Below are 26,119 nucleotides of genomic sequence, written 5' to 3'. Positions count from 1 at the left end.
TTGGGTTTTAATCAACATCACACCACACACACACCGCAACACACATTATGCTGGCATTGTCATGATTTTGGCTACCACTACCACTATCCTGAGCTGATAATGTCATTTTTCGGTGTTATTGCGGAATAACAGAAATGCCGCAGGAAAAACAGGAAATTGGTTGGTCCGTGCTGAATATAGAACTACTGTGCCTTCAGAACTGTGTTTTAAAGGGCTGATTTAATAGTAAATACAAGAAACTTACAATGCTCTTTTTTTCTATTGAGAGCTAGCTCATTCACATACTTTTGGATCTGGAAGAAAGGTGTTTATCCAATGAGGCATTGCATTGGCAGACGAAGAGAAGATAACTCATCTCCCCAGATACACACGCACATGGTATAGAGTAACTCCCCTTGAATTGTTTTGCAACACATGGCGACCCGAAGTGTCGTTTCATCGATGTTGTTCCTGTTGTGCAGTATTTCACTTTCTAAACCTGTTGTTCCCTCATGACACACGCACGTCAGATAAACTCGACAAACAGTAAATCCATTACACTTTTGATATGAAGGATCACCATGTCAGAAGGACGACCATCAGCGTCCGTAGCAGACGTCACACAAATTCTGGCACAACATTACAACCTGCAAGTGCTCAGCATTACTGAGCTGGTTTCTTTTGACAGTAGAAACTTTGCAGTCGAGGCTGTGCCTCTGAAAAAGAAACTTCACAGAAAAGCAGAGCATGATGATGAAGCCGAAAACGACAGTCCATCTCGGCAGAATTCTGACTGCTGTGGGTCAAAAGAGAAGTGCAATCCACTTACAGTTCCAGCACAGAAGCTTGTCTTGAAAATTTTGAACAGTGAATTGTGCAGAGAGGAGAAATTGTTCACAACGAAACAGCAGATCGAAGCTTCCAGGTTTTTGAAGCGGGAAGGGTTCCTGTGTCCTGAGGTTATTGTAACCAGTGAACATGAGCTGCTGGCACCAACTAACATTAGTGAGAGGTAAAAGTTAAACATGAATTGCGCAAATCCCTATCTTCCTAGGATCGCGATGAGTACTTGTTGGAATGTTGCATTAGTTGCAGACAGGGCAAGCTGCTTTTGTAACATTCTTGGAGTCCCATCAGAGCAATATATATCTTCTTCTTGTCGTTCGCTGTTAGATCGTCAGTCCGGACTGCAGGGTGAAACGTGCTGTCCTCTCAAGCAATATATGACCCTTGCAGTATTTAGTAGCAAGTGTTATATATTAGATATCTATATAGATAATGCTTAAAGTCATGTGCCTGTGGTTAACTGTCCTAGTTGAGCACTAGAAAGGTAATGTGCTTATTAGACAGAGGGTCTTCGGCTATGACCAGCAGTTTCCCACCTATTTTCACTTGGCATTCTGTATCTTCCACACCAAACAGTCATTCTTCCTTCATCTGGTGTAGTTCTCGTCTTCACAATACAGCAATATGGAAGTGGCTTCAGTTTAGCTTTAAGTTCTTATGGTGTGTTATGAGAGAGATTATTGACAATAACACCCCAGAAGGTAACTGCATGGGCTTTGCTAAGGCCAACAAAAAAAATAGGTGTGGTTACGGTAACCCGACCTACCCTATTTTTTGGGGCCGACCCTATAACTTTTTATTACATTTGTCAAATAAATACCCAAAAAAAACCAAGTAAACGAGTGCAGAAAACGCAATGAAAGTGAAAGCGCTCGAGTCGCACACTTATTTCCCTGTCAAGTAGGTTTAATTTGTACACATTAGAAAAAAAAGTTTAAAAAAAAAAGTGATTGCCTACCTTCCTACCCTATTTTTTTGTGGCTATGTTACCGTAACCACACCTATTATTTTTTTTGGCCTAATACCTCAAGCTTGGCTCTAGCTGCAACTTTGTGTGCTCACCCCTGCAGCCTGTGATGAAAGGACCAGTCAGAAATGTTGCCACATCGCAAGTCCTTTCACTGCACATTTAATCAGCTTTGTGTTTGTGTGTCACTTGAAGAAAAGGGACAGCTTTGTGTTTGTGTGTCACTTGAAGAAAAGGGACAGCTTTGTGTTTGTGTGTCACTTGAAGAAAAGGGACAGCTTTGTGTTTGTGTGTCACTTGAAGAAAAGGGACAGCTTTGTGTTTGTGTGTCACTTGAAGAAAAGGGACAGCTTTGTGTTTGTGTGTCACTTGAAGAAAAGGGACAGCTTTGTGTTTGTGTGTCACTTGAAGAAAAGGGACAGCTTTGTGTTTGTGTCACTTTAACATAAGGACAGCTTTGTGTTTGTGTGTCATGTTAACCAAATGACAAGTGTGTGTTTGTGTGACAAAGGACAGCTTATTTGTGTTAGTGTGTCTCATGAACAAAAGGAAAAATGTGTCACATGAACAAAAGGACAGGTATGTGTGTAATTTTAACAAAACAAGTGTTTGTGTTTGTGTGTCACATTAACAATAGGATACCTTTTGTGTTGTGTGTCACATGAAGAAAAAGGACAGCTCTGTGTTTGCGTGTCATGTTTAACAAAGGACAGATTTGTGTCTGTGTGTCGACAGTTGTGCATTGCTGATGACGATGCTGCCAGGCACAGCGCTGGGATCGGACAAGAACAGACTGACTGCTACAGTTCTGTACGAGCTTGGTGTGCTGCTGGCGTCCATGCATCAAGTGCTGTCGGTAAGAAGAACAGACTTTATTGTACCTGCAAGAAACATGCCCTTTAAATGAGAGTTTGCTTTGGATATATATAATGGCCACTTGCGAGGTACAGTGGAAACCCCCTGTTTATATCTGTACAGAATTACCCATCAGAAATATGTCGTCATGTGTGAAGAAATAAGCATCAGCACAGGAGAGCGAAAACTCCCTTTCATAATCTTGTGTTTTGAAGTCAGGGATTGTTTACTGAAAATGCCTCATTTCAACAGGGGTGTAACAACAAGTATATGGAAACTGACCCTCATAACCCCTGGGCCATGGAAAATATGCACCTGTTGTCCGATTACCTGGACTGCATTGAGGTAAATATAATTTATTTTCCTTATTATCTTTGTCATTAAACATGAGCAACTATTCTCAGTCATACTTGATAGATGGGACAGAGAGTTTAATATATCCACACGTCCACATAGAACAGAATGTACATTATGTATGTTGCAGCAAACAAGACACACCGGGAGATAGCTTTGTTGATGTAATTTCTTAAAACTAAAAGAAAACTCCTGTTGACTATGCTTTCAAAGTTAAAATGTGGTAGCCTCACAAGCAAGATAATCAAAACCAATAACACACACTCTTATCACCATGTGCAATGCAGACTTACTTGAAAATGTGTACATGCATGTTTGTGTGTGTGTTTGTGTGCATACATGCCTGCATTTGTGAGTTTATGTGTTTGCAGTATGGTGTGCTGCACTTCATTTTGTTCCTTTCTCGTTTTGCTGTACTTTTTGTTTTACTTAACTTTAGAATGACTTTTCCTACTTTCTTCACATAGTTTTAAGTTTTGTTTGTTAAAATGTTTACTCCCACCCTTATTCCTGTTTCAGGATGAAGATGACAAGAAGATGCTGGCAGACGTGATGGCTCAATTCCAGCGTATCCGCAACAATGAGCTTCCCTTGTTGATTAAAAGTATGCGCATCCTATTTTCATGCCAGTAGACTTCTTGCCGAGAAACATATACGGTACATTGCTACCTGCAATGAAAGGACACCCTGTGGACCAGCCAAAAGTGTCCCTACATTGCAGGTGGCCTGTCATGACAGGTACTTTTTTTTTTTTACAAATGTACAATTTGATGACAGTGTCCTTTGATGGGAGGTGTCCTGTAATCAGAGGAGCTCTGTTTTCAGAGATTTTGGAGGTCTTACAAAGAGGGGGGGGGGAGGGGTCAACTGTATTTCTTTCTAAGCATCTGCAGTAAACTTTTTTTTTATATCTACCTGTCGTGTACAGTATCTTACTTCAAAGCGATTCAATTCTCTGTTTTTAACAGGCCTTATTCACGGAGATTTCCATGACCTGAACCTCATTGTGGACTGGGATTCTACAAACCTCGACACAGAACGCAGCACTATATGCCAGAAATACGGCATTATAGACTTTGAAGAAATGTCCGTATCCTACCCTGCTCTGGAACTTGGGCGCCTCATTGCAGACATGATGACGGACTGTGATTCTCTGAACCTGTTGGACATCGGGGGGCACGTCCTTGCAGGCTATTTCAGTGTGGATGAATATGTGGTTAAGAATTTTAGCCTCTACCAGGCTGTGCTGGCTTGTTTGGCACAGTACATGGTGTTGGGATCGTACGAGTATACGGCTCAAGGTGGGACTAATGATTACTGTTCCCTGGGCAGCAAGGAATCCAAAAAGGTCTTGAAACAACTGAGAGATGTTGACGAGAGCGAGGTGTACAAAGCGTGGGGTGATGTTCTAGCTCAGTATGGTGTGAAAAATGTCTTCAGTCAAGAATAAAGGGGTTGATCATGCGAACAGAGAGGTCGGGGGGGGGGGGGGGGGGGGGGGGGGACTTTGAAGTTTTCATGGGAGAAAGGACATACATATGTGTGGATGCGTGTGTGTGCAAAACAAAGAATTAAAAAAGAACAAAAGTACGTTTCTGTATCTGCGTGTGTAAAAACCAGTTAATATAAACAAACAGGCAGACAAATAAGAACCAACAGTTTATTCATTGCATGTTATGTATTGGCAACAACTTCAGTTTGCTTTATCATCAGTTTTGATTAACAAAGAAAACAAACATTGGAAACTGATTTTGTTTAGGCTCAAACAAAACAAGACCGAATCCCACTGCATCAAGATTACACCCTCTTCAATTTATATATATGTTACAGTAAATTCATCAAACCAGTCAATTTGTAAATTTACCAATTTACTGAAAAATTCAGGAAATTTACAAATTTACTGAGTTTGACACCCAGGAAACTTACAAATTTACTGAAAATTTCAGTAAATTTACAAATTTACTAGTTTGATGAATTTACTGTAACATATATATACATATATATCTCTCTCTTTTATCCTTGTAAAATAAAGTTAGTTCGTTCGTTCATTCGTTCTCTCTCTCTCTCACAAAAGCACACACACACTCAATACACACCCACGTTTTACACACACACACATGCATTCAGTATGAACACACACACACACACGAAATTAGTATCACACAACAAGGTAGGTGCGTATGACCAAGCGAGCGAGTTCAGGGTTGCCACTCTTCTGGTAGATCAGGGATAAGTTGTGTGCAGCTTCTCTCTTCACATCAAAAATTCCCTGAAAATGGGCCAAAAATACCATGAAAACCAAAACATACCACTCCTTGCATGTATGCTTCACTGATCAAATTTTCAGAAGTTGGGTTTTTGTACCAAGAGTTGGGGTTATGGTACATCCGTAAAGCCCAGGTAGGGTACAAGGCCTGTACCGTTTCTAAAACAAATCACATGATTCATCTACTCATGTACAGTGGCCCAACAGAAATATATGTCTACCATAATTCAAGAAAATCAGCATCAATTTTACACCATTTCTTTCTTTCTTTATTTGGTGTTTAACGTCGTTTTCAACCACAAAGGTTATATCGCGACGGGGAAAGGGGGGGAGATGGGATAGAGCCACTTTTTAATTGTTTCTTGTTCACAAAAGCACTAATCAAAAAATTGCTCCAGGGGCTTGCAACGTAGTACAATATATGACCTTACTGGGAGAATGCAAGTTTCCAGTACAAAGGACTTAACATTTCTTACATACTGCTTGACTAAAATCTTTACAAACATTGACTATATTCTATACAAAAAACACTTAACAAGGGTAAAAGGAGAAACAGAATCCGTTAGTCGCTTCTCACGACATGCTGGAAAGCATCGGGTAAATTCTTCCCCCTAACCCGCGGGGGGTTTACACCATTAAAAACACAAATTTGTTGTGTTGTTAATTGCCACACTCTGTAGCTTTTGCCTCTTGCATGTAATTGCTTATTCCCCTCTGAGTCAAACTGAGAATCAAACAAGCCAGAAAACACTGGTTGGGTTTGGTGCATTTACATGTGAAGACTTACCTTCTCATCCTCGAGAACAGGTGGGAGAGCCAGAGCTTTCTTGTAGTAGAACACAGCAGCATAGATCAGATCTGAGACAGAAATGGTACACGTAAAACACAAAAGTACAACAATAACATCACTGGAATGAGACATTTGTATCGGACTTACTCACTGTAGAAATATGTTAACCGACAACATCACCAAAAATGACAAGTCTCAAAAGAGATAAGCAAGACAAGGAAGAGTACACACTGCCAAGGGAACAAAAAGGCAGATAAGAAATGAAGAAAGAAATCGATCAAAATCCTCTCAGTTATCTCCAGGCTATAGTGGTAAGGCGTCCGCCCCGTGATCGGGAGGTCGTGGGTTCGAACCCCGGCCGGGTCATACCTAAGACTTTAAAATTGGCAATCTAGTGGCTGCTCCGCCTGGCGTCTGGCATTATGGGGTTAGTGCTAGGACTGGTTGGTCCGGTGTCAGAATATTGTGACTGGGTGAGACATGAAGCCTGTGCTGCGACTTCTGTCTTGTGTGTGGCGCACGTTATATGTCAAAGCAGCACCGCCCTGATATGGCCCTTCGTGGTCGGCTGGGCGTTAAGCAAACAAACAAACAAAAATCTCCAAGCTAAGACTTTTATATTCATTGGAACTGGACCATCACATTTCCATCGCGATATAACCTTGAACGGTTGAAAACGACGTTAAACACCAAAAACAAGAAAGAAAGAACCATCACATTTAATGAGTTTGAAATTGCAAATAGCTGGGAACTACTGGTTTGTTCACTGTCGGAACAAAATCATCGTAACCAAGTTCACACCGAATAGATTTCACTGTAGAAAGGATAAGGTGAAAAATGACTGCACAGAGTGAGAAGATTGGACTTGTACCTAGCTGATGCATAGCTCGGCCAAGGTTGTAATACGCCTCCTGGCATTGTCCACGTAACTCCAGGTAAGAGTTGAGGAATCCGACGCCCTGCAAACAAATACATCAAACCCTCAACGTTCCGTACAGCAAAGAAGTGATCACACTGACCAGACTTTGAGTCTTTGATTTTCTTTCAACAGTCTACTTTGATTTTTTTGAGAATCAAAACACAAGAATGGTAGGTTATTGACTGGCGAGCGACATGGACGATTTTCCAAGCTGTAGGTTATTTTTATTTTATTTATTTTTTTTTTAACACGTTTTTATTTCTTTTTGGTACACGACATCAACATCAGACAGCAACATAAAATAACATCAACCATACAAAGCTATGCATAATTAATAAAATTAATAGCAAAACAAAAACAACAACAACGGGAAAACACACTAAAGCATACAATCACACAGCCCATATTCAATACATTTCTAAATTATGTAAACAAGCTCTTCGTCTCCTTTTTTATGTTTCTATTTGATTATTTTGTAAAACTACTCATACCACCAAGTCCTGTTCTCCGTTAAGCTGCTGCAAAATATGCAGACAATGTTTATGTTCAAGTCTAAAATGAAAAACCTCTTTAACCTCCTATTAACTCAAGCTGTAGGTTATTGACTGGATAGCGTCATGAAGATTTTCCAAGCTAAGTTTATACATAGACCATTTATCCGGGACCGCCAACTAGCTCTCTCTCCGCTCTTTCTCTCTATTACGAGGTAGCGGCCTCTCGCATTTAGGAACCAACGCTCACATGGCCTTTCAGAAATCAGGGGGATGTCATATCTGGTGTCGATTGTAAACATGGACGAAGTTGCCGAGGTAAGTTCTGAAAATGCTAAAATAAACTCAGCTAAAGTGCATATGGAACATGTTTTTCGATGAGTTTTGTTAAGTTTAGTTTGGAGTTTTGGAAAATCCAGTTCATTGTCACCTCCCATTGTCACAAATAACTGGAGCGTGCTTTCTTTTCACTGTCTTCGAATCGCTGGCCTTTCAAACCGGACGCTAAGCGTCCCTGAAAGTCGAGCGTCATAACCTCGAAGGGTCACGTGACGAGTTGGCGGTCCAGGCTATTTGGTCTATGGTTTATACTATTAGTATCACAAGTGTTTATCTGTCTGTCCACTTTTAAAGAGCATTGGGTCAATGTTCTAAGTGACTGTAACGTTTTGTTTCGTCATTAATTAAATGTTCCAATAGCCTACCTTTCTTGTTTTTTTTTATTCTGAAGTTTGGAACAGTAGCATTCTATCTGTTTTTTATTCTGAAGTTTGGAACAGTAGCATTCTATCTGTTTTTTTTATTTTCTTGCCTCATTTGTTTTGCTTGAAACAAAGAAACATTCTTAGCAACACTCATTTAGATCTAGTCTCTCCCTCTCCTGTGTGTGTGTGTGTGTGTGTGTGTGTGTGTGTGTGTGTGTCTTTCTATAACACACACACACACACACACATGACAGGGAACTTTCCCCTGAGACAAACAAAAATCGTTATACACAACAAAAGAACTAGTGCTTCTTTTGCTTTGTTTTTTGTGTATATCTGGTGTCATGTATTGTGCTACCTATTGTAACATATCTTGCACGCCTTACCTGCAGAATGAGCCACTCTTTCCTGCGGTTGTGTCTCTGACAGGACATGTGGATGTAGCACAGACCGATGCACAGGTTGATGAGCGGGTCCTTTGGTGTGCGACGGAATACCTCCACATACTCGCCTGCACAATTGTGAATCATTGTGCGGGATAACAATAAGATAAGATAACTTTAATGTCCATTTTCATTGTGCATAAACATGCACATTTTTCTATTTGCACCACATCACATTACTTTTCAAACAAAGACAACGATAAAAAAAAAGCATAGTCATACAAAAATACAAAAATAAAATTAACATAGCATGAAATAATGAGCTATATATCACAGTAACTGTTGTTTTTAAACACAGTGCACACAAACGATCACACACACACACACACATGTGTATCTGTCTCAGTTTTCTCTTCTCAGTCTGGTAATCACCCCCACCCCCTCCCCTAAAAATAAAAATAAAATAAAAACATTTATTCACTACCAGTCTGTATATAAATCACTCACTCCCCATCCACCGACTTCCGACTCTGCTTTGTACCCTCAGATTCCTCCCATTCTTATACTCTTTCCTTTTTTCTCATATTTTCGTTCATCAATTTGATTCAAAAGCACACTTGAGGGAGTCTTAAAATGGAGGTGAATTTACAGAGGTTATGAACAAAACGTCTGAAAAAGCAAGGTCTTAAAAGTGGGGTTCCCCTGTAGCATTTTCTTCTCCATCATTCTGTCCATACTCTAGTTGCAAGGCACACGAGCAGAACAAGGCTAAATTCAAATGCTGCAGGTTTTTGTTCACCCTCCAGCTCACCCAAGGCACATCTGTAGCTTCCATTCTGCACGCTGTTGTGTCCGTTCAGTAACGCCAACGCCAGGTTGTTTGGAGACTGTCAACAGACAGCAGAAAAGTGTCATGCACATTCCCACGAACACAAAGTATGTCAGCTTATTTACCTTGCTGTGAAGTAGCTACAACTCAAGACGAATTCCGAAAATAACTCGGGTTTGTATGGGTTGGGCAAGAGTGAATACTCTTGCCAAAACCTCTGACAAACACTAGAGGGGCCAATCACTAGCAAGGGGTGTGTCGGAAACACAAGCTTCCGACATTCACTCTTTCAACAACCCATACAACCCTGACAAAAGTTATTTCCAAAAATCGTCTATTGGCAACCGGAAGACAGGAACATTGCACTTACAAAACACATAACTCTCGTCTTGAAATTGTAACCCAACTTTTCACTCCATATAAGTTACAATCATTTCGTTTCAGACAACTGACAGAAATAGCATTTGGCGATGTTTAACTTTGCATGCTACAGCCTTCTTCTTCTTCTTCTGCGTTCGTGGGCTGAAACTCCCACGTACACTAGTGTTTTTTGCACGAGTGGAATTTTACGTGTATGACCGTTTTTTACCCCGCCATTTAGGCAGCCATACGCCGTTTTCGGAGGAAGCATGCTGGGTATTTTCATGTTTCTATAACCCACCGAACTCTGACATGGATTACAGGATCTTTTTCGTGCGCACTTGGTCTTGTGCTTGCGTGTACACACAGGGGTGTTCGGACACCGAGGAGAGTCTGCACACAAAGTTGACTCTGAGAAATAAGTCTCTCGCCGAACGTGGTGACGAACTCACGCTGACAGCGGACAACTGAATACAAATCCAGCGCGCTACCGACTGAGCTACATCCCCGCCCTGCTACAGCCTTTATTCTGACATACCACTTGACTCATTTCTGTTACATTCACTGCCATAAATACGTTTCTGCTCACTCTCTCTCAAGCCACCTCAACTTACAATTGAATTGTAAGAAAACAACACTTGGTACTTGCCAACCAAGAGAACTTTCAGCAGTGCTTTGTTCACAAGCTCATGAAATAAATTCAGATTACAACTCTAAACCTGCTGTGATGTCTTCCTCACCTGTAGCAATCGACGGAGGCAGAACTTGTGGTGTCTGATCTCGTTAGAAAAGAGCAGACTCTGGCAGAACAGGTTCCAGGCCATTTTGTTGTCTGGGTTCTGTAACAGAGTCAACACTCATCACCTGGCTAATTAGCACCATTGCCACTTTGAAGATTAATTCAAGTAATTGATAAAACCTGTGGACATCAAGGTCATTAATCTGTAGTGTCAGCTGCTCTCATTTTTTTCATAGATATTACATGTGAGAAGACGTTTAAAATTTGAGTTGAACACTGGCTGATTTGGGAAAAAAATGTGGGGGTGCCTAGCAGGAGCTTTTTTTTTTTTTACAGGTTTGTTCTTCCATGGGATTTCTCTTCACCAAGAACAGACAAACAAAACCCAATGGCAACTATTTACTGAACATCTTCCCAACTTTAAATTAGATTTGAGCACTGCCTGATTTGCCAGCCTTTTTAGGAGGCTCACTCTTCCACTGGAAGCTAAAGGGGGTTTTCTTCGCCAAAATCTACTGGACAAATAAAACCAAACAGCAACAGTAAAGCATTTGATAAACAGGGATGTCATTTGACGTCGGCATTCAACAAAATGCTGAAACTTCTTTCAAATCACTAAAAACATTGTCGTCATTTCCGCACATCTGATGAAATTTTTCTCAGTTGGGAAAAGGGGGCCTCATGGACTGACTTAAACTTCCGAAAACTGCCGAAAGGAGATGTTATTTCGGCAAATTCGCCAAAGCAAACGTATCCTAGCAACACCCTTGATTGATGTTGTGTACCTTGAGGCAGATTCCCTTGGCAAAGCTGTAGGCAAACTGTGAGTTGTTGGTCATCAGGCATGCGGTCATGCACAGAAACTCTGCGTCCTGCAAACATTCACACATACATTGCAAAGCACACAGGCACTCCAACAACAATAGAAACCAATACGGTGAAAATTCTCTTTTAGTTTTAAGACAAACAAAAATCTAAGAAACAAGAAGAGCAAATGTTCATACAGCAGTCCCTCTCATAAACGGACACACTCCTGACCAAAACTACCCCCCCCCCCCCCCCCCCATCCTCCTGATGGGTACACGGGCACTCAAGTTATCGGTGACTGTCGTCACGCCATTGCGGCTGTGATCTTTGTACCAAGAGCTGGACTGCTCTGTTATCGATTTTGTTGTGGTGAAAATTTGACGATGGTCTGTCCGTACATTGGAGGTATGACCTGCTGTTGGGACCGAAAATGAGTGTCCGCGTCCACGTTTTGCAGGTGTCCGTTTAAGGGGGGGCAAATATAGAAGGAAAACACTCCGTGCCGAGCAAATGTGTCCGTACATGTCAGGTGTCCGCTCACGCCGGGGGCCGTACATTGCAGGGACTGCTGTACGTTTAACCTTCATTATAAATAATATGAATTGCTGCTCTAGCTCTACAGACATTCAAGAAAAAGACTAACGTCCTACTCACTGGCCTGAATCTGACCCCACATCCTTGAAATTTGACCAGGTTCAACCAGACTTGGGTCATGTCTAGATGTCATCAAAGCCTGGTGGTGTGTGACAGTTCACAGATTTAGCTTCAAAAACATTGAAAAACTTGATCGTTTTTCATTTACTTGACCTAAACTTGATCAGTATACAAAAGCTCAGGAATACCTGCACCACACAGAATACACAAGGGGAAATATATGAGACTTACCTTGACAAGGTCTTGGTCAACACTAAAGGCAGGACAGGTCAAGCCCAACAGGCTCACTTCCGCAAGATCGTCCAGCTTGTCCATTTCCAGCAGAACGCTACACAGCTGATGGAATAATATTAAGAGAGAGAGAGAGAGTGAGAATTTGTTGGCGAATGTTATTCATTCATGTTGACACAACCCCCGAACACTGAAGAATTCATGACAGAGTACACAGTTATGCAACAAGAGTACAGTGGCTCAAAGGTGCCTCTAATGAGGATACCTCCCATGAAAGAAGACTCTATTGTCCCTTTGTTATCTTGACCAAATTATACTGTCACGACAGGCCACCTCCAATGTAGGGACACTTTTGGCTTTAGTGCCAAAGGTGCACTTTCAGTGCCTGGTACTCCTGTACCTTTAAAGAACACACACACAAACGCATGCACACACACACACACCTTTTTTTAATTCTATACACAGACACAATTTATACCTTGAGGTACAGGTCCCACAGTTCACTGGTACTGACTTTGTGCTCCTCCATTCGGGGCTCTGCGTTCTTGTCTTTCTTCACTTTTGGTTCTTTGTGGCAAAGACAAAATAAAGCATATAATCCACACAGGAATCCACAGGTGCACTTTACTTGCATGATTCAAAGCAAAATGATGCAATCTGGAGAATCCTAAGCCAGTTATCTAGAAAAAAAAGTACCCATTCACAATTAAAAATTTTAAAAGTAAATTTTCATTTAATTAATATACTTACCCAACTCACAAATAGCAATTAACTCTAGTTCAGTGCTGGTAACGCTGTACGCGTCCCCTTGGTAACCAAGGGAGACCACTCTAAAAAAGAAAGTGATCCATCCCATAATGCCAGACTATCAACAGTCCGACATCCGTATGCGCGCGCATACGCCGCCATCTTATCATTCCAAAACGAAGCCCAACTCACTCTTTTTTAGACCCCAGTACCAACCACAGCGGGGAGGTGGGAGGGAATAAACGTTGTGAGTTGGGTAAGTATATTAATTAAATGAAAATTTACTCTTAAAATTTTTAATTAAATTACATATCCATACCCAACTCACAAATAGCAGATTGCTACTATAGGTGGCGGGTACTCATCAAAAATCAAAGTAGAAGGGCTTGTCCTGCTGCCACCATAGAAGGTAGTGCAAAACTGCCGTCCCGTCTCAAGGGGGCGATGTCTCTGAGATAATAACTCAGGAAGACATCCTCTGATTCCCAATAGGCCGCCTCCAAAACATCAGCCATACAGCCTGATCGGAGCACTGCCACAGAGGAGGCCCATGCCCTTGCCTCATGAGTTCTTGCCGAAGTCAGGGGAAGAACCGCCCTAACCTCTCCGGACTGAGTATGCCACCAGGAATACGCTTGTCTGATCAATGTGGAGACCCACTTGGTTAAAGTCACTTTCGCAATGTCTTTGCACCTTGCTGTATTGAGCGAAATGAAAAGCAATTTTTGACTTCCTGAACAAATGAACTGCGTTCGAGACAAGTAACTGCTGAGCGTTCTAACTGGACAGTTAACGATGTCGGGGTCTCCAGGAGCAAGAATGTTGCTCAAGGCAGGAATGTTAATGACAGGTGAAATTTGGGCCGGTTTCTGATTTTTAGCTAAAACTTCTGGCCTGAATTTGAGAGATATAGAACCATCTTTTCCGGTTCAAATATCTTCAGCTAAGCCGGATAAAGTATGAACCTCACTTCCTCAACGAGACGTAGCGAGCAAAGTTAGAAAAACTGCCTTGCGTGTCAAGATAGCCAAACTAGTTGACTACCGGTTCAACCTCGTTAGAAGCCAAATATCTCAAAAGAACTGCCCTTTAATTCAATGATCTAATAAGATCAGTGAAAGTCAGAAAATTTTTCGAAACTCGCAATATTCAAAAGACTAAACCTGACCCTAAAGGAGCCGAAATATTGCTTCATAAATTGAAAATGCAATTGGAAGCTAGTTTCCCTGTTTTCCGCATAAACTGCCTGAAAATTTCGAAGAAACCCAAAAGTCATAGATCAGTCTTTCTTGAGAAAGCTGTCTATATTCAAAATAGCCAGAAAGTACGCTTACTCCCACTTCTCACAGAAGTTACAAGAGTAAGCTTGGCCGTTTTCCGTGTAGATCCGCCAGGCTAGTCTTGAAACGGGTTAAAGCAACACTGCACCAAGCCGTAACAATGTGACAGAAATTACATAAAGTCTTAAAAGTAAGACATGGAAGAAAAAGCGGAAACCCAGAATAGGTGGAACGCCACCTGCATTAAACAGAAAGAAGAGGAGTTCTTTCCGTAAGAAGTAAGCGCTTTGTACCAAGCCAGTCTAAGTGACAAGTGAACAAAAACGCCAAATCCCCTATAAAGACCCTGAACCAAAACCAGAGTTGAGGGGAAGCCCATAAGTATCTCAAGGATACCCTTACAGTAGAAATCCGTGTAAATCGAATGTGAGAAAGCAAAAACGCCTTCTTGCCAGCCTTAAAAGGTCTGGAACCCAGATTGCAACGACCCGTACTGTGCGACCAACCGGCCGCCAGAACGATCTATGAAGAAGACCCTGTGAAAACGAGGGTATAGAGCCAAAAGCTAAAGTAGATAACAGCCAGCCTGAAGCTTTTCGTTTGGAAACAAACAACAGCCAAGGCCTGCCTTGCGCTTTCCTTTTACCGTGAGCGTCTCTTTGATAGATAAAAGCCCGCGTGCCTAGAAGCGGCCTCAAAAAGAGACCTTTCAAACAAGAGAGAGAATAAAAGCAAGTTTTGTTCGAAAGTGCCGATCACAAAGAACCGAAGCCACAATCTACCCGAGCTAGGAGATCTTGATCTTACAGACAGTTTCTCCTAGCTATCAAAATCCAGATGGATGTTTGCCAAACCCGAGGGCGGTTCCGTAGAACCTAAGTTCTTAAGCTTGGAGTTAACCGAAGCCTACAGAAAGCGCTCCGCGAGTGACACGCTACTTGAGCGTAAGACACAAACTAAAGCAACACCGCCGCAGGTATAAGTCGAACGTAGTCCACAAAGATAGTGGAGACAAAGAAAACTCGCTTGTGAAAACTTCCACAAGTACAAAAAGACCCCGCCAGAGGATCTTTCTTTCTTTCTTTCTTTATTGGATGTTTAACGTCGTTTTCAACCATTCAAGGTTATATCGCGACGGGCCAGAGGATCTAAGAACTTAACACTCAAAGATTCTCCTCAGAAGGCTCAAATCAACTATAAAATGCCGCGAACAGCGACACAGCTGAAGTATGAGCCTCCCCTTGATCAATAGCATCATAACGATCATCGAAATGATGAGAACCAGTCACCAATCCCGATAAGGCAATACTTGCCAAAAATCGGAAAAGTTTGAAAATTTTTCAAACACCGGAACTCCATGACCAGATACTCCATCCACATGCCCCTTCCAGCCGGCAAACTGGAAGAGGAAGAGGATACCGCCTATAAAACAGCTAAGGAACCGCAGTAACGGAACCGGAAGCCAAAGGCTAAAAAGTGCCGACTACCAACACCACAGTGTTAACGGTAAAAGGCTATCCCATCCTGTACCAGAACACACAGCCGCAAAAGCGAAAGCGAAACCGGCCGTGGAATAGTAAACATCCGAACCAACCGGTTGCAAATAAACACACCGGACGAACCCGTTGTACCTCGAACCATTTCAGCTGCGAGCGCCACTGCACTTGCTAACATGAAACGGAACCTGAATTCAGTGCTTTTCAGTCAAGCGGAAGCACCTTCATCTGAACAGCCGTCAAGCACAATCGTGCAATCGGGAAGCTGACTCCCTGTTTGACTTAATTGTCCAACAAAGAACCAGCCCTACTGCTCACTTCCTGCCCCCCGGGAGGAAGAGGAAGTCAAACTTCAAGACATTTGCCATCTACAGGGCAAAGAACAACGACTCCCGGCAGTGGAAGTGAACCTTCCGTTCCTCCTAACTCCGGAAGTCGTCGAACGAAGAAAGAGGTGGACGAAGTAAAGAAAAAAATTTCTCAGCCACCCCTTCCTGTCAATATCCAAGTTAGAAAGGTGACCCCCAGAGAGACTCGCATGGTCAACCCAAGAATCACCCAGCCCAACAACTTCCTGCCCCGAGGGCGGAAGCTCACGTTGCCCAGCCACGAAAATGCGTGCTACATTCCTCCTGCGAACGTACACCACTTTCACCGGAGAACCCGGCTACACGTGGCCATGTGCCAACTCCAGGGCAATGGACAACGATTCCCGGAAGCTGAAGCGAACATCCTGTTCCTCCGAACTTCCAGAAGTCAGAACCAGATAGAGGTGGAGTAAGTAACGCCTAGCTCTCAACCACCCCTTCCGGACAAAACTTAAATGCCGTTCTCCGCCGCCCACGACACTGCGCTGGACAACTTGAACGGCAAGTTAAGCTGGGTGTCGTCCATCCCCATGAACCACCCTCATATGGAAGTACACTCGTTATCCTTTCCTTCATGCTTGTAAACGCAATCAGGAAGGTGACCCCCGGAAAGACGTTCCCGGCCAAGCCGTTCGCGGTCGATCCTAGAATCACCAACTTCCACAAAACCTAAATGCCGTTTTCCACTGCCCACGTCACTGCACTGGACAACTTGAACGGCAAGTAAGCTGGGTGTCGTCCACCGTGGACGCACCCTCGTTAACCTTTCCTTCATGCTTGCAAACGCAATCAGGAAGGTGACCCCCGGAAAGACGTTCCCGGCCAAGCCGTTCGCGGTCGATCCAAGAATCACCAACTTCCACAAAACCTAAATGCCGTTTTCCGCTGCCCACGTCACTGCGCTGGACAACTTGAACGGCAAGTAAGCTGGGTGTCGTCCACCGTGGACGCACCCTCGTTATCCTTTCCTTCATGCTCGCAATCGCAATCAGGAAGGTGACCCCCGGAAAGCCGCCGTTCGCGGTCAATCCCAGAATCACCAACTTCCACAAAACTTAAATGCCATTTTCGTTAGCCCACGTCACTGCACTGGACAACTAGAACGGCAAGTAAGCTGGGTGTCGTCCACCACCATGAACGCACCCTTCCTGCTCGCCATCGTAGTCAGGTAGATGCGCACCAGAGAGACTTGCAGACCTGCAGCGGTCCTCTGAGACACACCCAACTTCCTGCCCCCAGGGCGGAAGTAGAACCGGCATACCCGACACTGCATCAGAGGTATATGCCGCGTTCTTACGATTCACAGGGCTCCCTGCAACCGCTGGGCCGGCGCGATGCCATTGGCCAGAGATTGCAGGAGGGCTTTCACCACGCACGTGGCTTACTCTCTCCTGTGATCGCACCCCACCGTCACCAGAGAACCTGGTAACTTGTGGGGAAGACATACCTTTAGAGAGCACCGGCTCGTGCAGAAGGGACACCAGCCGACCATCAGCATGCTGAGACGCATGCACTTCCGCCCGAACCACGGAAGAAGCAGCCACAGCGGAAGCCGCAGCGGGAGCTGAAGCGAAACCGGAAGTGGAAGGAGTCGGTGAAGACCTGACTCTACCCAACGAAGAGACATCGAAGACGCCAGCCGGAAGTGCGCGAAACTCTGCTTTCGTCGACGACAAATCGGCCGCCAAAGTAGAAACCTGTGTACTTAAAGTCAAAAGCAATGACGCAATATCGGCGGGAGACACACCTGAATCACCAGGAGCCCCCGACGAAACAACCGGTTTAACAACATCCTTATCCTTTTCACTACGCGTGACCTTGTCCTTCTTCGCGGACAAAATGGCGGACGAAGGCTTGTTAACAACAACATCAACATCACATCCTACATTTCCCGGTTCTATCTGAGAAGTGGCGGAAAATCCATCGCTCTTTCTTCTAGACGAAGAACTTCTCTTAGAGGAAGAAGTACTAGCAGCCGGAGAAGCTGAAGCAGCAGCCTGTCTCGAACTAGCTCTGTTCTTGGCGCACTCCGCCATGTCAAAGCGAACTCACAAAAAAATTTTCGAAACTGAAAAATTTTACAAGTTCACAAACGTGCGACAGAAACGTCGCCAAAGTTACATAAAACAAGAAAGCTCTCACCCAAAAACAGCCAGGGTATCGACAAAGCTCGGCGGCAGACCAAGGGGCGAAGTCAAAGTCAGGAAACAAAGACCAAGGCTGAACACAGCCGGAGCGTACAACAAAACGCGACCAGACACGTTGATCGCTGAGAGTGGAATGATAAGATGGCGGCGTATGCGCGCGCATACGGATGTCGGACTGTTGATAGTCTGGCATTATGGGATGGATCACTTTCTTTTTTAGAGTGGTCTCCCTTGGTTACCAAGGGGACGCGTACAGCGTTACCAGCACTGAACTAGAGTTAATTGCTATTTGTGAGTTGGGTATGGATATGTAATTTAATTACACTTTAAATTAGGACAACTCTTTGCCAATGGGTGCTTGATAAAACATGCCATTTAGATGATTATGGTAGAATCTTTGAACATCAGGAAATCACTGCAATAACCAGGAAAACTGGGCCTGGAAATAACAGTAGGAAATTGTGGATTAAATGGTGAGGGCTGGCAGCCAAGACACCCACACATGGTTAAGAGTAATTTTCCTTTGTTGGTGATGGTTTAGAGGGAGTTGGAGGGGGGGGAGTGAAGGATGGGGGTGGGAGCAGCTGGACAACTGACAGACGGATCACGACAAATGCTTACCACTCTGGAAAAAGACTTGTTCTGGACGTCCCTTCATATAGGTGCGAATGGCTTCCAGGCGATGTCTGAGAGATTTGTAGCCAAACACAACTGAAAACAAGTTAAAATGCCTTAAATCCAAAATAGGTAAGCAGCCTGCAGCAAGTCATTGAATTTTCATCATAATTTCTGCTCCAATGGAACACGCTTTTTAAAAGCTCAGGCCTGTGACACTCTCAAAAGTAGTAGAAGAGCAGCATGCCACTAGCAGCTTTAAGCTCTGCTTTCAACCGAACATTTTCACAAACGATGGTGTGTAAGATGCTTGTGAGAAAGAGGGAGGCCGCGAGCCAGAAATCTTTTGCCTGAACTTGTGTCATAACTTGTGCTTCAGCTAAACCAGCTAATCAAAAAAACAAGAAACAAATAGTTATCAATACTATTAATCATCATTATTTAAAAAATGTCATTATCTGTCTGTTGTGATTCTGGTTTGTCTACATAACGATTCATGGGTCGAGGTTCTGGTGAATGTTTTGCTCTGTTTATAATTAAAAGTTACATATTTTAGCAGTCTATCTGTTTGGGAAACTGGCTAATCACTCACTTTTCAAAAAGTCAGGCCTGTGGCACTCTCGAAAGTAATGAAAGAGCAGTCTGCGACTGGCAACCTCAAACTCTGCCAAGCGTTTCTGTGAGAAGAGCAGGTGGCACTTGTGAAGCAGCAGTGTCTGATCCTCTGAGGTGATCTCAGTGGTGCTACCATCTCCATCTGAGGCACAGAAGAAAAAGGAAATAATTGAAGTGGGTAGGTGGTTTTTCACTTGGAGATTAGCAAATGGTTTGTGCAGTTTTGTCCATCCTTTGCATTCATACACAATATACTCCTCTCTCTTTGATACATGCGCACTCCCTGCACAGACACACACAGACACACACACAGACACACACATACATACACAGACACAGACACACATGCATAATCACAAATCCATGCATGCACCAGCACAAACACAAAAACACACACACACACACACAGAAAGAATTTGTTTAAAGCGTGTTAAACTCCATGCGTAACACACACTCGTCGACACACAGACAATCAATGTAATCCTACCTCCAGACAGAACCTGCAGGGCCTCGTCATGCCGGCCAATCTGCTGCTGCAGGGCAGAGAGAGAGACTCTGGCACCAAGATGGTTCGGTGCCAGTTCTACCACCCTGCTGAACGCATCCACCGCTTCCAGTAACTGTCCTGACGAGCTCAGGCACTCGCCAAATCGCAGCCATACTGCTGCCTGCACACACACGGCACACACACACACACACACACACACACACACACACGGCACACACACACACACACACACACACACACACACGGCACACACACACACACACACACACACACACGGCACACACACACACACACACACACACACAAACACACGGCACACACACACACACACACACAAACACAAACACACACACACACACAGACACGGCACACACACACACACACACACACACACACACAAACACACACACACAAACACACACACACACACACACACACACACACACACAAACACAAAAAGAGAATGTGAGCTGTTTCAATTTCAGATTTGCTGACTATTGTAACAAATCCTACTGTAACATCTCTCCATATCTTAGCCACACCGCTGCCAGCAAATAATGGCAGTACAGCGGTACCTGTGATGTAAAACCCCTTTTGGTCCAAGAAAACATCTGTTGTCCATTCGCCGTTTGTTGAACCTGAACTCATAGGTGTCCTCGCTTAACAGACACCACTACCACTCTACGAGATTTCAAACAGGTAAAACATGATGATAAAAGAACAGTTTCAACTGGGCAACCGCATTTATGTTTGCTGCTCCATTTTCATTTCCTCATGCATATGCGCTGTACTTGTGAATGCACCCACGCCTGGTTCTGCAACAGCACTCTAGGTCCAGAAAAGATCATTCTTTCAGCATATTACGTGTTTCAGCAAAGTTTTACCACACACTTTCCTGTCAACAACAACAACAAAACACCAAGTAAAGTTTAGTTCCTTCCTGGTCTCACAAATCTCAAAAAAGAGAGGCTAAATTAAATAAGGAAGACACGGGCGAGGATGTAGCTCAGTCGGTAGCGCACTGGATTTGTATCCAGTTGGCCGCTGTCAGCGTGAGTTCGTCCCCACGTTCGGCGAGAGATTTATTTCTCAGAGTCAACTTTGTGTGCAGACTCTCCTCGGTGTCCGAACACCCCCGTGTGTACACGCAAGCACAAGACCAAGTGCGCACGAAAAAGATCCTGTAATCCATGTCAGAGTTCGGTGGGTTATAGAAACACGAAAATACCCAGCATGCTTCCTCCGAAAGCGGCGTATGGCTGCCTAAATGGCAGGGTAAAAACGGTCTTACACGTAAAAGCCGTGGGAGTTTCAGCCCATGAACGAACAAACAAACAAAAAAATAAGGAAGACACAAATCAAATTGAAATGCACTCGTGCTAACCTGGCTGTATTCTTTAGAGTTGACACAGCGGCGTAAAATAGGCAGGGCCTCTTTGCAATGGTCCGCCTCCATGTAGGCGTCGGCTACATCCAGGTACCTCTCTCCATTCTCCTCCACACTCTCTTTCATCAGGTTTGCCACGAGATGCTGTGGCAATAGATAGAACAGGTAACTGAGCCTATTTACACCTGTAGGCATCGACTTCATCCAGGTACCTCTCTCCATTCTCCTCCACACTCTCTTTCATCAGGTTTGCCACGAGATGCTGTGGCAATAGATAGAACAGGTAACTGAGCCTATTTACACCTGTAGGCATCGACTTCATCCAGGTACCTCTCTCCATTCTCCTCCACACTCTCTTTCATGACTATTGGGGCTTAACCTCCTCTGAGACCAGTTGGCCTATATTGGACAGGTATTGGTAATATGCTGAGAATATGGTATGATACTTTGACTCGAACAAGCCTGCTGTGGCTGTCTTCTTCAAAACACACCCGAATTGCATACACACACACACACAAAAACAAATAAAAATATACGGCCCTCAGTTGTTTCCAAAGGTACAGTTACACTTGTGACAATCACAAACCCTGTGAATTGCACATTTCAGCGAAATACAGTTTTACACAGAATTTAAGTTCTCAAGAATTTTGCAAAGTACACTCCCATGAACAATCTCATTTTAAATGTTTCAACAATAAGCATTTTCTCTTAAAAAAATTCTCCACTAAGATCAACAAACTGACCTCTGCCTGATGACAGAAGCCCAGGTAGATAAGACAGCTACACAGCTTGGCAAGGAGCTCCAGTGGGAATCCTTGAGGTAAATGGCTCGGAACACGGACACTATCAAAACAAAATTTTTCCACAACACAGCACTATGTCAGATTTGTATTTTCATACTGGCGCAGGCAATAACCTCATATTAAAGAGGGAGAATAAAATTGAAAACCCATCAAGTAAGCAAACATCCCTCAAAGGCGGTAGGCATGTGGTTGTCCCTCTGGCCAGGATAAAACAAGAACTAAACCAGTGTTGTTGCCAGGCCTCGGTCTTTGGTCTCTGACGCATTCCTTTCTGATTTGACGCATTGGACCTAGCATTGTCCGGTCGATTGACCGATAGTTTTTACGTTTTGGTGGTCAACTGACCGATACATATTCGTACAAGGCGGACAAGGTCTGCAATGAATGGAATGGGAGTTGCAAAGTCGGAAAACAAACCCCGATCGAAATGCTCATGTTCGATTTCGCTACGAGTGAAAATGCACTCGGTGCCGAGTCCGTGTTTGTTGTCATTGACACTCGAGGCTGCATTTACGGAAATATCCGATCCAGCCGGTGCACCTGTTTACCGAACACAGTGCAAACAGCGGAAAGTTCATCAATGGCTTTATTGTCATTTTTGCGTAAAAAGATAGATTTAACTCCAGACTGTAAGTTATTTTGCATTGCATGTATCAAAGGTATAGCGGTACAATTTGGACCTATTGTTTTTTTAAAGCCAGGACATTTGGACCTATTTGGTTTTTTTTAGGGAGGTCCAAATGACCTATTGTCTTCTTAGGCTGGCAACAACACTGCTAAACATATTTTAATTTTAAAACCTCTCTTGAGAAATTATTTTCTCAAAATTTTCCCAAAATAAGCGTGTACACCCCCACATTAAGTTGTAAAGTTGTTCAAAACTGATATTGAATTTCAGCTACCCCTTTTCTATAAACATCATTTGAGCTGCTCTGAAAAGAATTTCTGAAGTCAAGGATAAGATCCTCTTTGCCCACCTGCTGAGGATTTTGGGATTTGTCTTGAGGTCAAGGTCATCTGGAAGGGGTGAAGTGCAGTTCCACAGACGGCCATCGTCCAAGGTGGCTTCTACACCACAGTAATCCACCAACCCCTGATGTGAACAAAACAATATTTTAGTCGCTGATTCATCAATATAAAATCTGCAATTATGAACAAAAGAGAGGTGTTGTGGTGTTGTTGTGGTGTTGTTGTGGTGTTGGTGTTGGTGTTGGTGTTGGTGCGTTGTGTTGTGTTGTGTTGTGTTGTGTTGTGGTGTGGTGTGGTGTGTTGTGGTGTGGTGTGGTGTGTTGTGTGGGTGGGTGTGTGTCTGCACGCAACGTGCGTGCATGCATGCGTGCGTGCGTGCATGCGTGCGTGCATCTGGCAGTTCTTTCAGTTTGTTTGTATGTGTGTTTTTAAAGAGGTATATTGCATCACAGTACATGTAGTGTTCCAATATCTCAAATGACACATCAAATAACTCCCGTTACAAATTAAAATTTTTGTTTGTTACAGAGAGCAGCAACCAAAATACAATATCCCCTACCCCACCCTACAAAAAGGAAAACACATGCACCCCCCCCCCCCCCCCCCCCCTCATGATTATTAGCTTCAATTAAAGAGAAGAAACTGTGAGCATCTTACCTCTAAGCAAGCCTGATACTGCTTCATGGTCATTCGTAAATCCAACAGCTTGTTCACATCTGAAAACAACAGTCACGGAGAGATGAAACCAGTCGTGTCTCAAAAGAAATGAATAGCTTTGCAGAGAAGATATTTTATAAATAATTGAATACATATATCAGCACACAAATATTGTACATCTAAGCAAAAAAACCAGATTTTCATAGGTGGTGAAAACATACAGTCCTTCCTCAGGCAACCAGCATGAACAGAATTCATATTTGAAGCCGCACTTTCCTCATCACATTTTATTCCTCCAACATAAAATAAGCCCAAAAGAGGCCGAGATGTAAGGCAGCATGATATACTGATACAAAAATTCAGAGAGAGAGAAAGAGAGAGAGAGAGAGAGAGAGAGAGAGAGAGAGAGAGAGAGAGAGAGAGAGAGAGAGAGAGAGAGAGAGAGAGAGAGAGAGAGAGACACACACACACGCACACACACACACACACAAACACACAATATCAAAGTAGAAGAATACCTTCTGAGTTGATGAGTGACGGCCGGGCCTTGAACATGGTTGTGAGCACTCTCGCTGCATCATTTGTTCTCTTCATGCTGTGGTACTTCTGCAAGACAGAACATCCACAATTTAGTCTTATCCAGACCGGATGAGCGTGAGTAGAGAGGGAGAGGGAGGAGTGAAATTTAACACATAGAGTGTGTAGACATGTGGTTCTGTGAAGCCCAAAGCGTGTGTGTATGTGTGTGTGTGTGTGTGTGCGTGTGCGTGTACATGTGTGCATCCGTGCATGTGTACATTCATGTCTGTGTGAATCCCATTATGTCTTGTCAGTGTTTCTGTACATGTCTGTATTTCTCTTTCCCATTCTTGTCTCCCTACCAATTTCCGTCTTTCCCTTATTTGGCTTACACATTATCTTCCACACTTACACTGGACCAAAGAAAAGGTCACTGTATACTGACAACAGCTCAGCACCAACAAATGTGTGCACCCAAACCCAAAATCTACACTACATCATTATCAAACAACGGGGCGGGGGTGTAGCTCAGTCGGTAGCGCGCTGGATTTGTATCCAGTTGGCCGCTGTCAGCGTGAGTTCGTCCCCACGTTCGGCGAGAGATTTATTTCTCAGAGTCAACTTTGTGTGCAGACTCTCCTCGGTGTCCGAACACCCCCGTGTGTACACGCAAGCACAAGACCAAGTGCGCACGAAAAAGATCCTGTAATCCATGTCAGAGTTCGGTGGGTTATAGAAACACGAAAATACCCAGCATGCTTCCTCCAAAAACGGCGTATGGCTGCCTAAATGGCGGGGTAAAAAACGGTCATACACATAAAATTCCACTCGTGCAAAAAACACGAGTGTACATGGGAGTTTCAGCCCACGAACGCAGAAGAAGAAGAAGATTATCAAACAACAACAACAACACAGTGGAACCTCCCTTTTAAGTCCCCCCAATTTAAGACTTCCTCCCTTTTAAGACCTTGTTTTTTTCAAATTTTCAGTTCATAACCCCTGTAAATTTATCTCCATTTAATACACCCTCCTTTTTAAGACCATATATTCTCAGATTTTTGGAGGTCTTAAAAGGGGGGTTCCACTGTCCATGCTTCTATTGTGAATCTGCACTGACCTCACAGACTTTGCGCGCTAGATGCAGATACTTGTCATCACTCTCAGAGCCACTTTCAATGCAGTTCAACATCTGTGTGTACCCCATCAGTGCCTTAGGTATCTCCCCCATCTGTTCATACAAGCTGCAGCGCTCTTCCAGCAACTCCAGTTTGTCGTCCGTGGCATACTTGACCGCTGCACAGACACACACAGTATTCACCTTCGACACTGCACAGACACACACAGTATTCACCTACGACACTGCACAGACACACACAGTATTCACCTACGACACTGCACAGACACACACAGTATTCACCTTCGACACTGCACAGACACACACAGTATTCACCTACGACACTGCACCGACACACAGTATTCACCTACGACACTGCACAGACACACACAGTATTCACCTACGACACTGCACAGACACACACAGTATTCACCTACGACACTGCACAGACACACACAATATTCACCTACGACACTGCACAGACACACACAGTATTCACCTTCGACACTGCACAGACACACACAGTATTCACCTACGACATTGCACCGACACACAGTATTCACCTACGACACTGCACAGACACACACAGTATTCACCTACGACACTGCACAGACACACACAGTATTCACCTACGACACTGCACAGACACACACAGTATTCGCCTTCGACACTGCACAGACACACACAGTATTCGCCTTCGACACTGCACAGACACACACA

At 43.7% G+C, this 26,119-nt stretch overlaps 2 protein-coding genes across 2 annotated transcripts in view; one reads left to right on the top strand and one right to left on the bottom strand.

Annotated features, from left to right (window-relative positions):
* Nucleotides 1-387: 387 nt before the first annotated feature.
* Nucleotides 388-4,477, top strand: LOC138965884 (hydroxylysine kinase-like). The gene is made up of 5 exons (XM_070337977.1): nt 388-991; nt 2,528-2,648; nt 2,900-2,992; nt 3,521-3,605; nt 3,970-4,477. The coding sequence occupies exons 1-5, from the start codon at nt 561-563 to the stop codon at nt 4,449-4,451; spliced, it is 1,212 nt and encodes a 403-aa protein (XP_070194078.1). The 5' UTR covers nt 388-560; the 3' UTR covers nt 4,452-4,477.
* Nucleotides 4,478-5,021: 544 nt separating this feature from the next.
* Nucleotides 5,022-26,119, bottom strand: part of LOC138967177 (general transcription factor 3C polypeptide 3-like) — a 32,675-nt gene continuing 11,577 nt past the window's right edge. Inside the window, exons 8-25 of the mRNA XM_070339690.1 lie at nt 25,403-25,578; nt 24,285-24,372; nt 23,767-23,825; nt 23,118-23,233; nt 22,081-22,180; nt 21,335-21,481; nt 19,930-20,110; nt 19,420-19,584; nt 18,834-18,923; nt 12,653-12,741; nt 12,175-12,279; nt 11,268-11,354; nt 10,484-10,582; nt 9,366-9,441; nt 8,558-8,682; nt 6,929-7,016; nt 6,055-6,125; nt 5,022-5,270 (exon numbers count right to left, since the gene is read on the bottom strand). Coding sequence (XP_070195791.1) covers nt 5,160-5,270; nt 6,055-6,125; nt 6,929-7,016; nt 8,558-8,682; nt 9,366-9,441; nt 10,484-10,582; nt 11,268-11,354; nt 12,175-12,279; nt 12,653-12,741; nt 18,834-18,923; nt 19,420-19,584; nt 19,930-20,110; nt 21,335-21,481; nt 22,081-22,180; nt 23,118-23,233; nt 23,767-23,825; nt 24,285-24,372; nt 25,403-25,578 — 1,973 coding nt within the window. The 3' untranslated portion in view covers nt 5,022-5,159. The remainder of the gene's footprint in view (nt 5,271-6,054; nt 6,126-6,928; nt 7,017-8,557; nt 8,683-9,365; nt 9,442-10,483; nt 10,583-11,267; nt 11,355-12,174; nt 12,280-12,652; nt 12,742-18,833; nt 18,924-19,419; nt 19,585-19,929; nt 20,111-21,334; nt 21,482-22,080; nt 22,181-23,117; nt 23,234-23,766; nt 23,826-24,284; nt 24,373-25,402; nt 25,579-26,119) is intronic.

This window comes from Littorina saxatilis, linkage group LG5 (assembly GCF_037325665.1).
Source record: "Littorina saxatilis isolate snail1 linkage group LG5, US_GU_Lsax_2.0, whole genome shotgun sequence".
In the NCBI taxonomy this organism is placed as follows: domain Eukaryota; kingdom Metazoa; phylum Mollusca; class Gastropoda; order Littorinimorpha; family Littorinidae; genus Littorina; species Littorina saxatilis.
The sequence above is the reverse complement of the archived record's forward strand: the minus strand, read 5'-3'. Positions and strand labels throughout refer to the sequence as shown.

Coding starts and splice junctions, on each gene's coding strand:
- LOC138965884 (XM_070337977.1), top strand. CDS start 561: ATGTCAGAAGGACGACCATCAGCGTCCGTAGCAGACGTCACACAAATT. Junction 2,649..2,899: donor CCATGCATCAAGTGCTGTCG/GTAAGAAGAACA, acceptor TCATTTCAACAG/GGGTGTAACAACAAGTATAT. Junction 2,993..3,520: donor ATTACCTGGACTGCATTGAG/GTAAATATAATT, acceptor TTCCTGTTTCAG/GATGAAGATGACAAGAAGAT.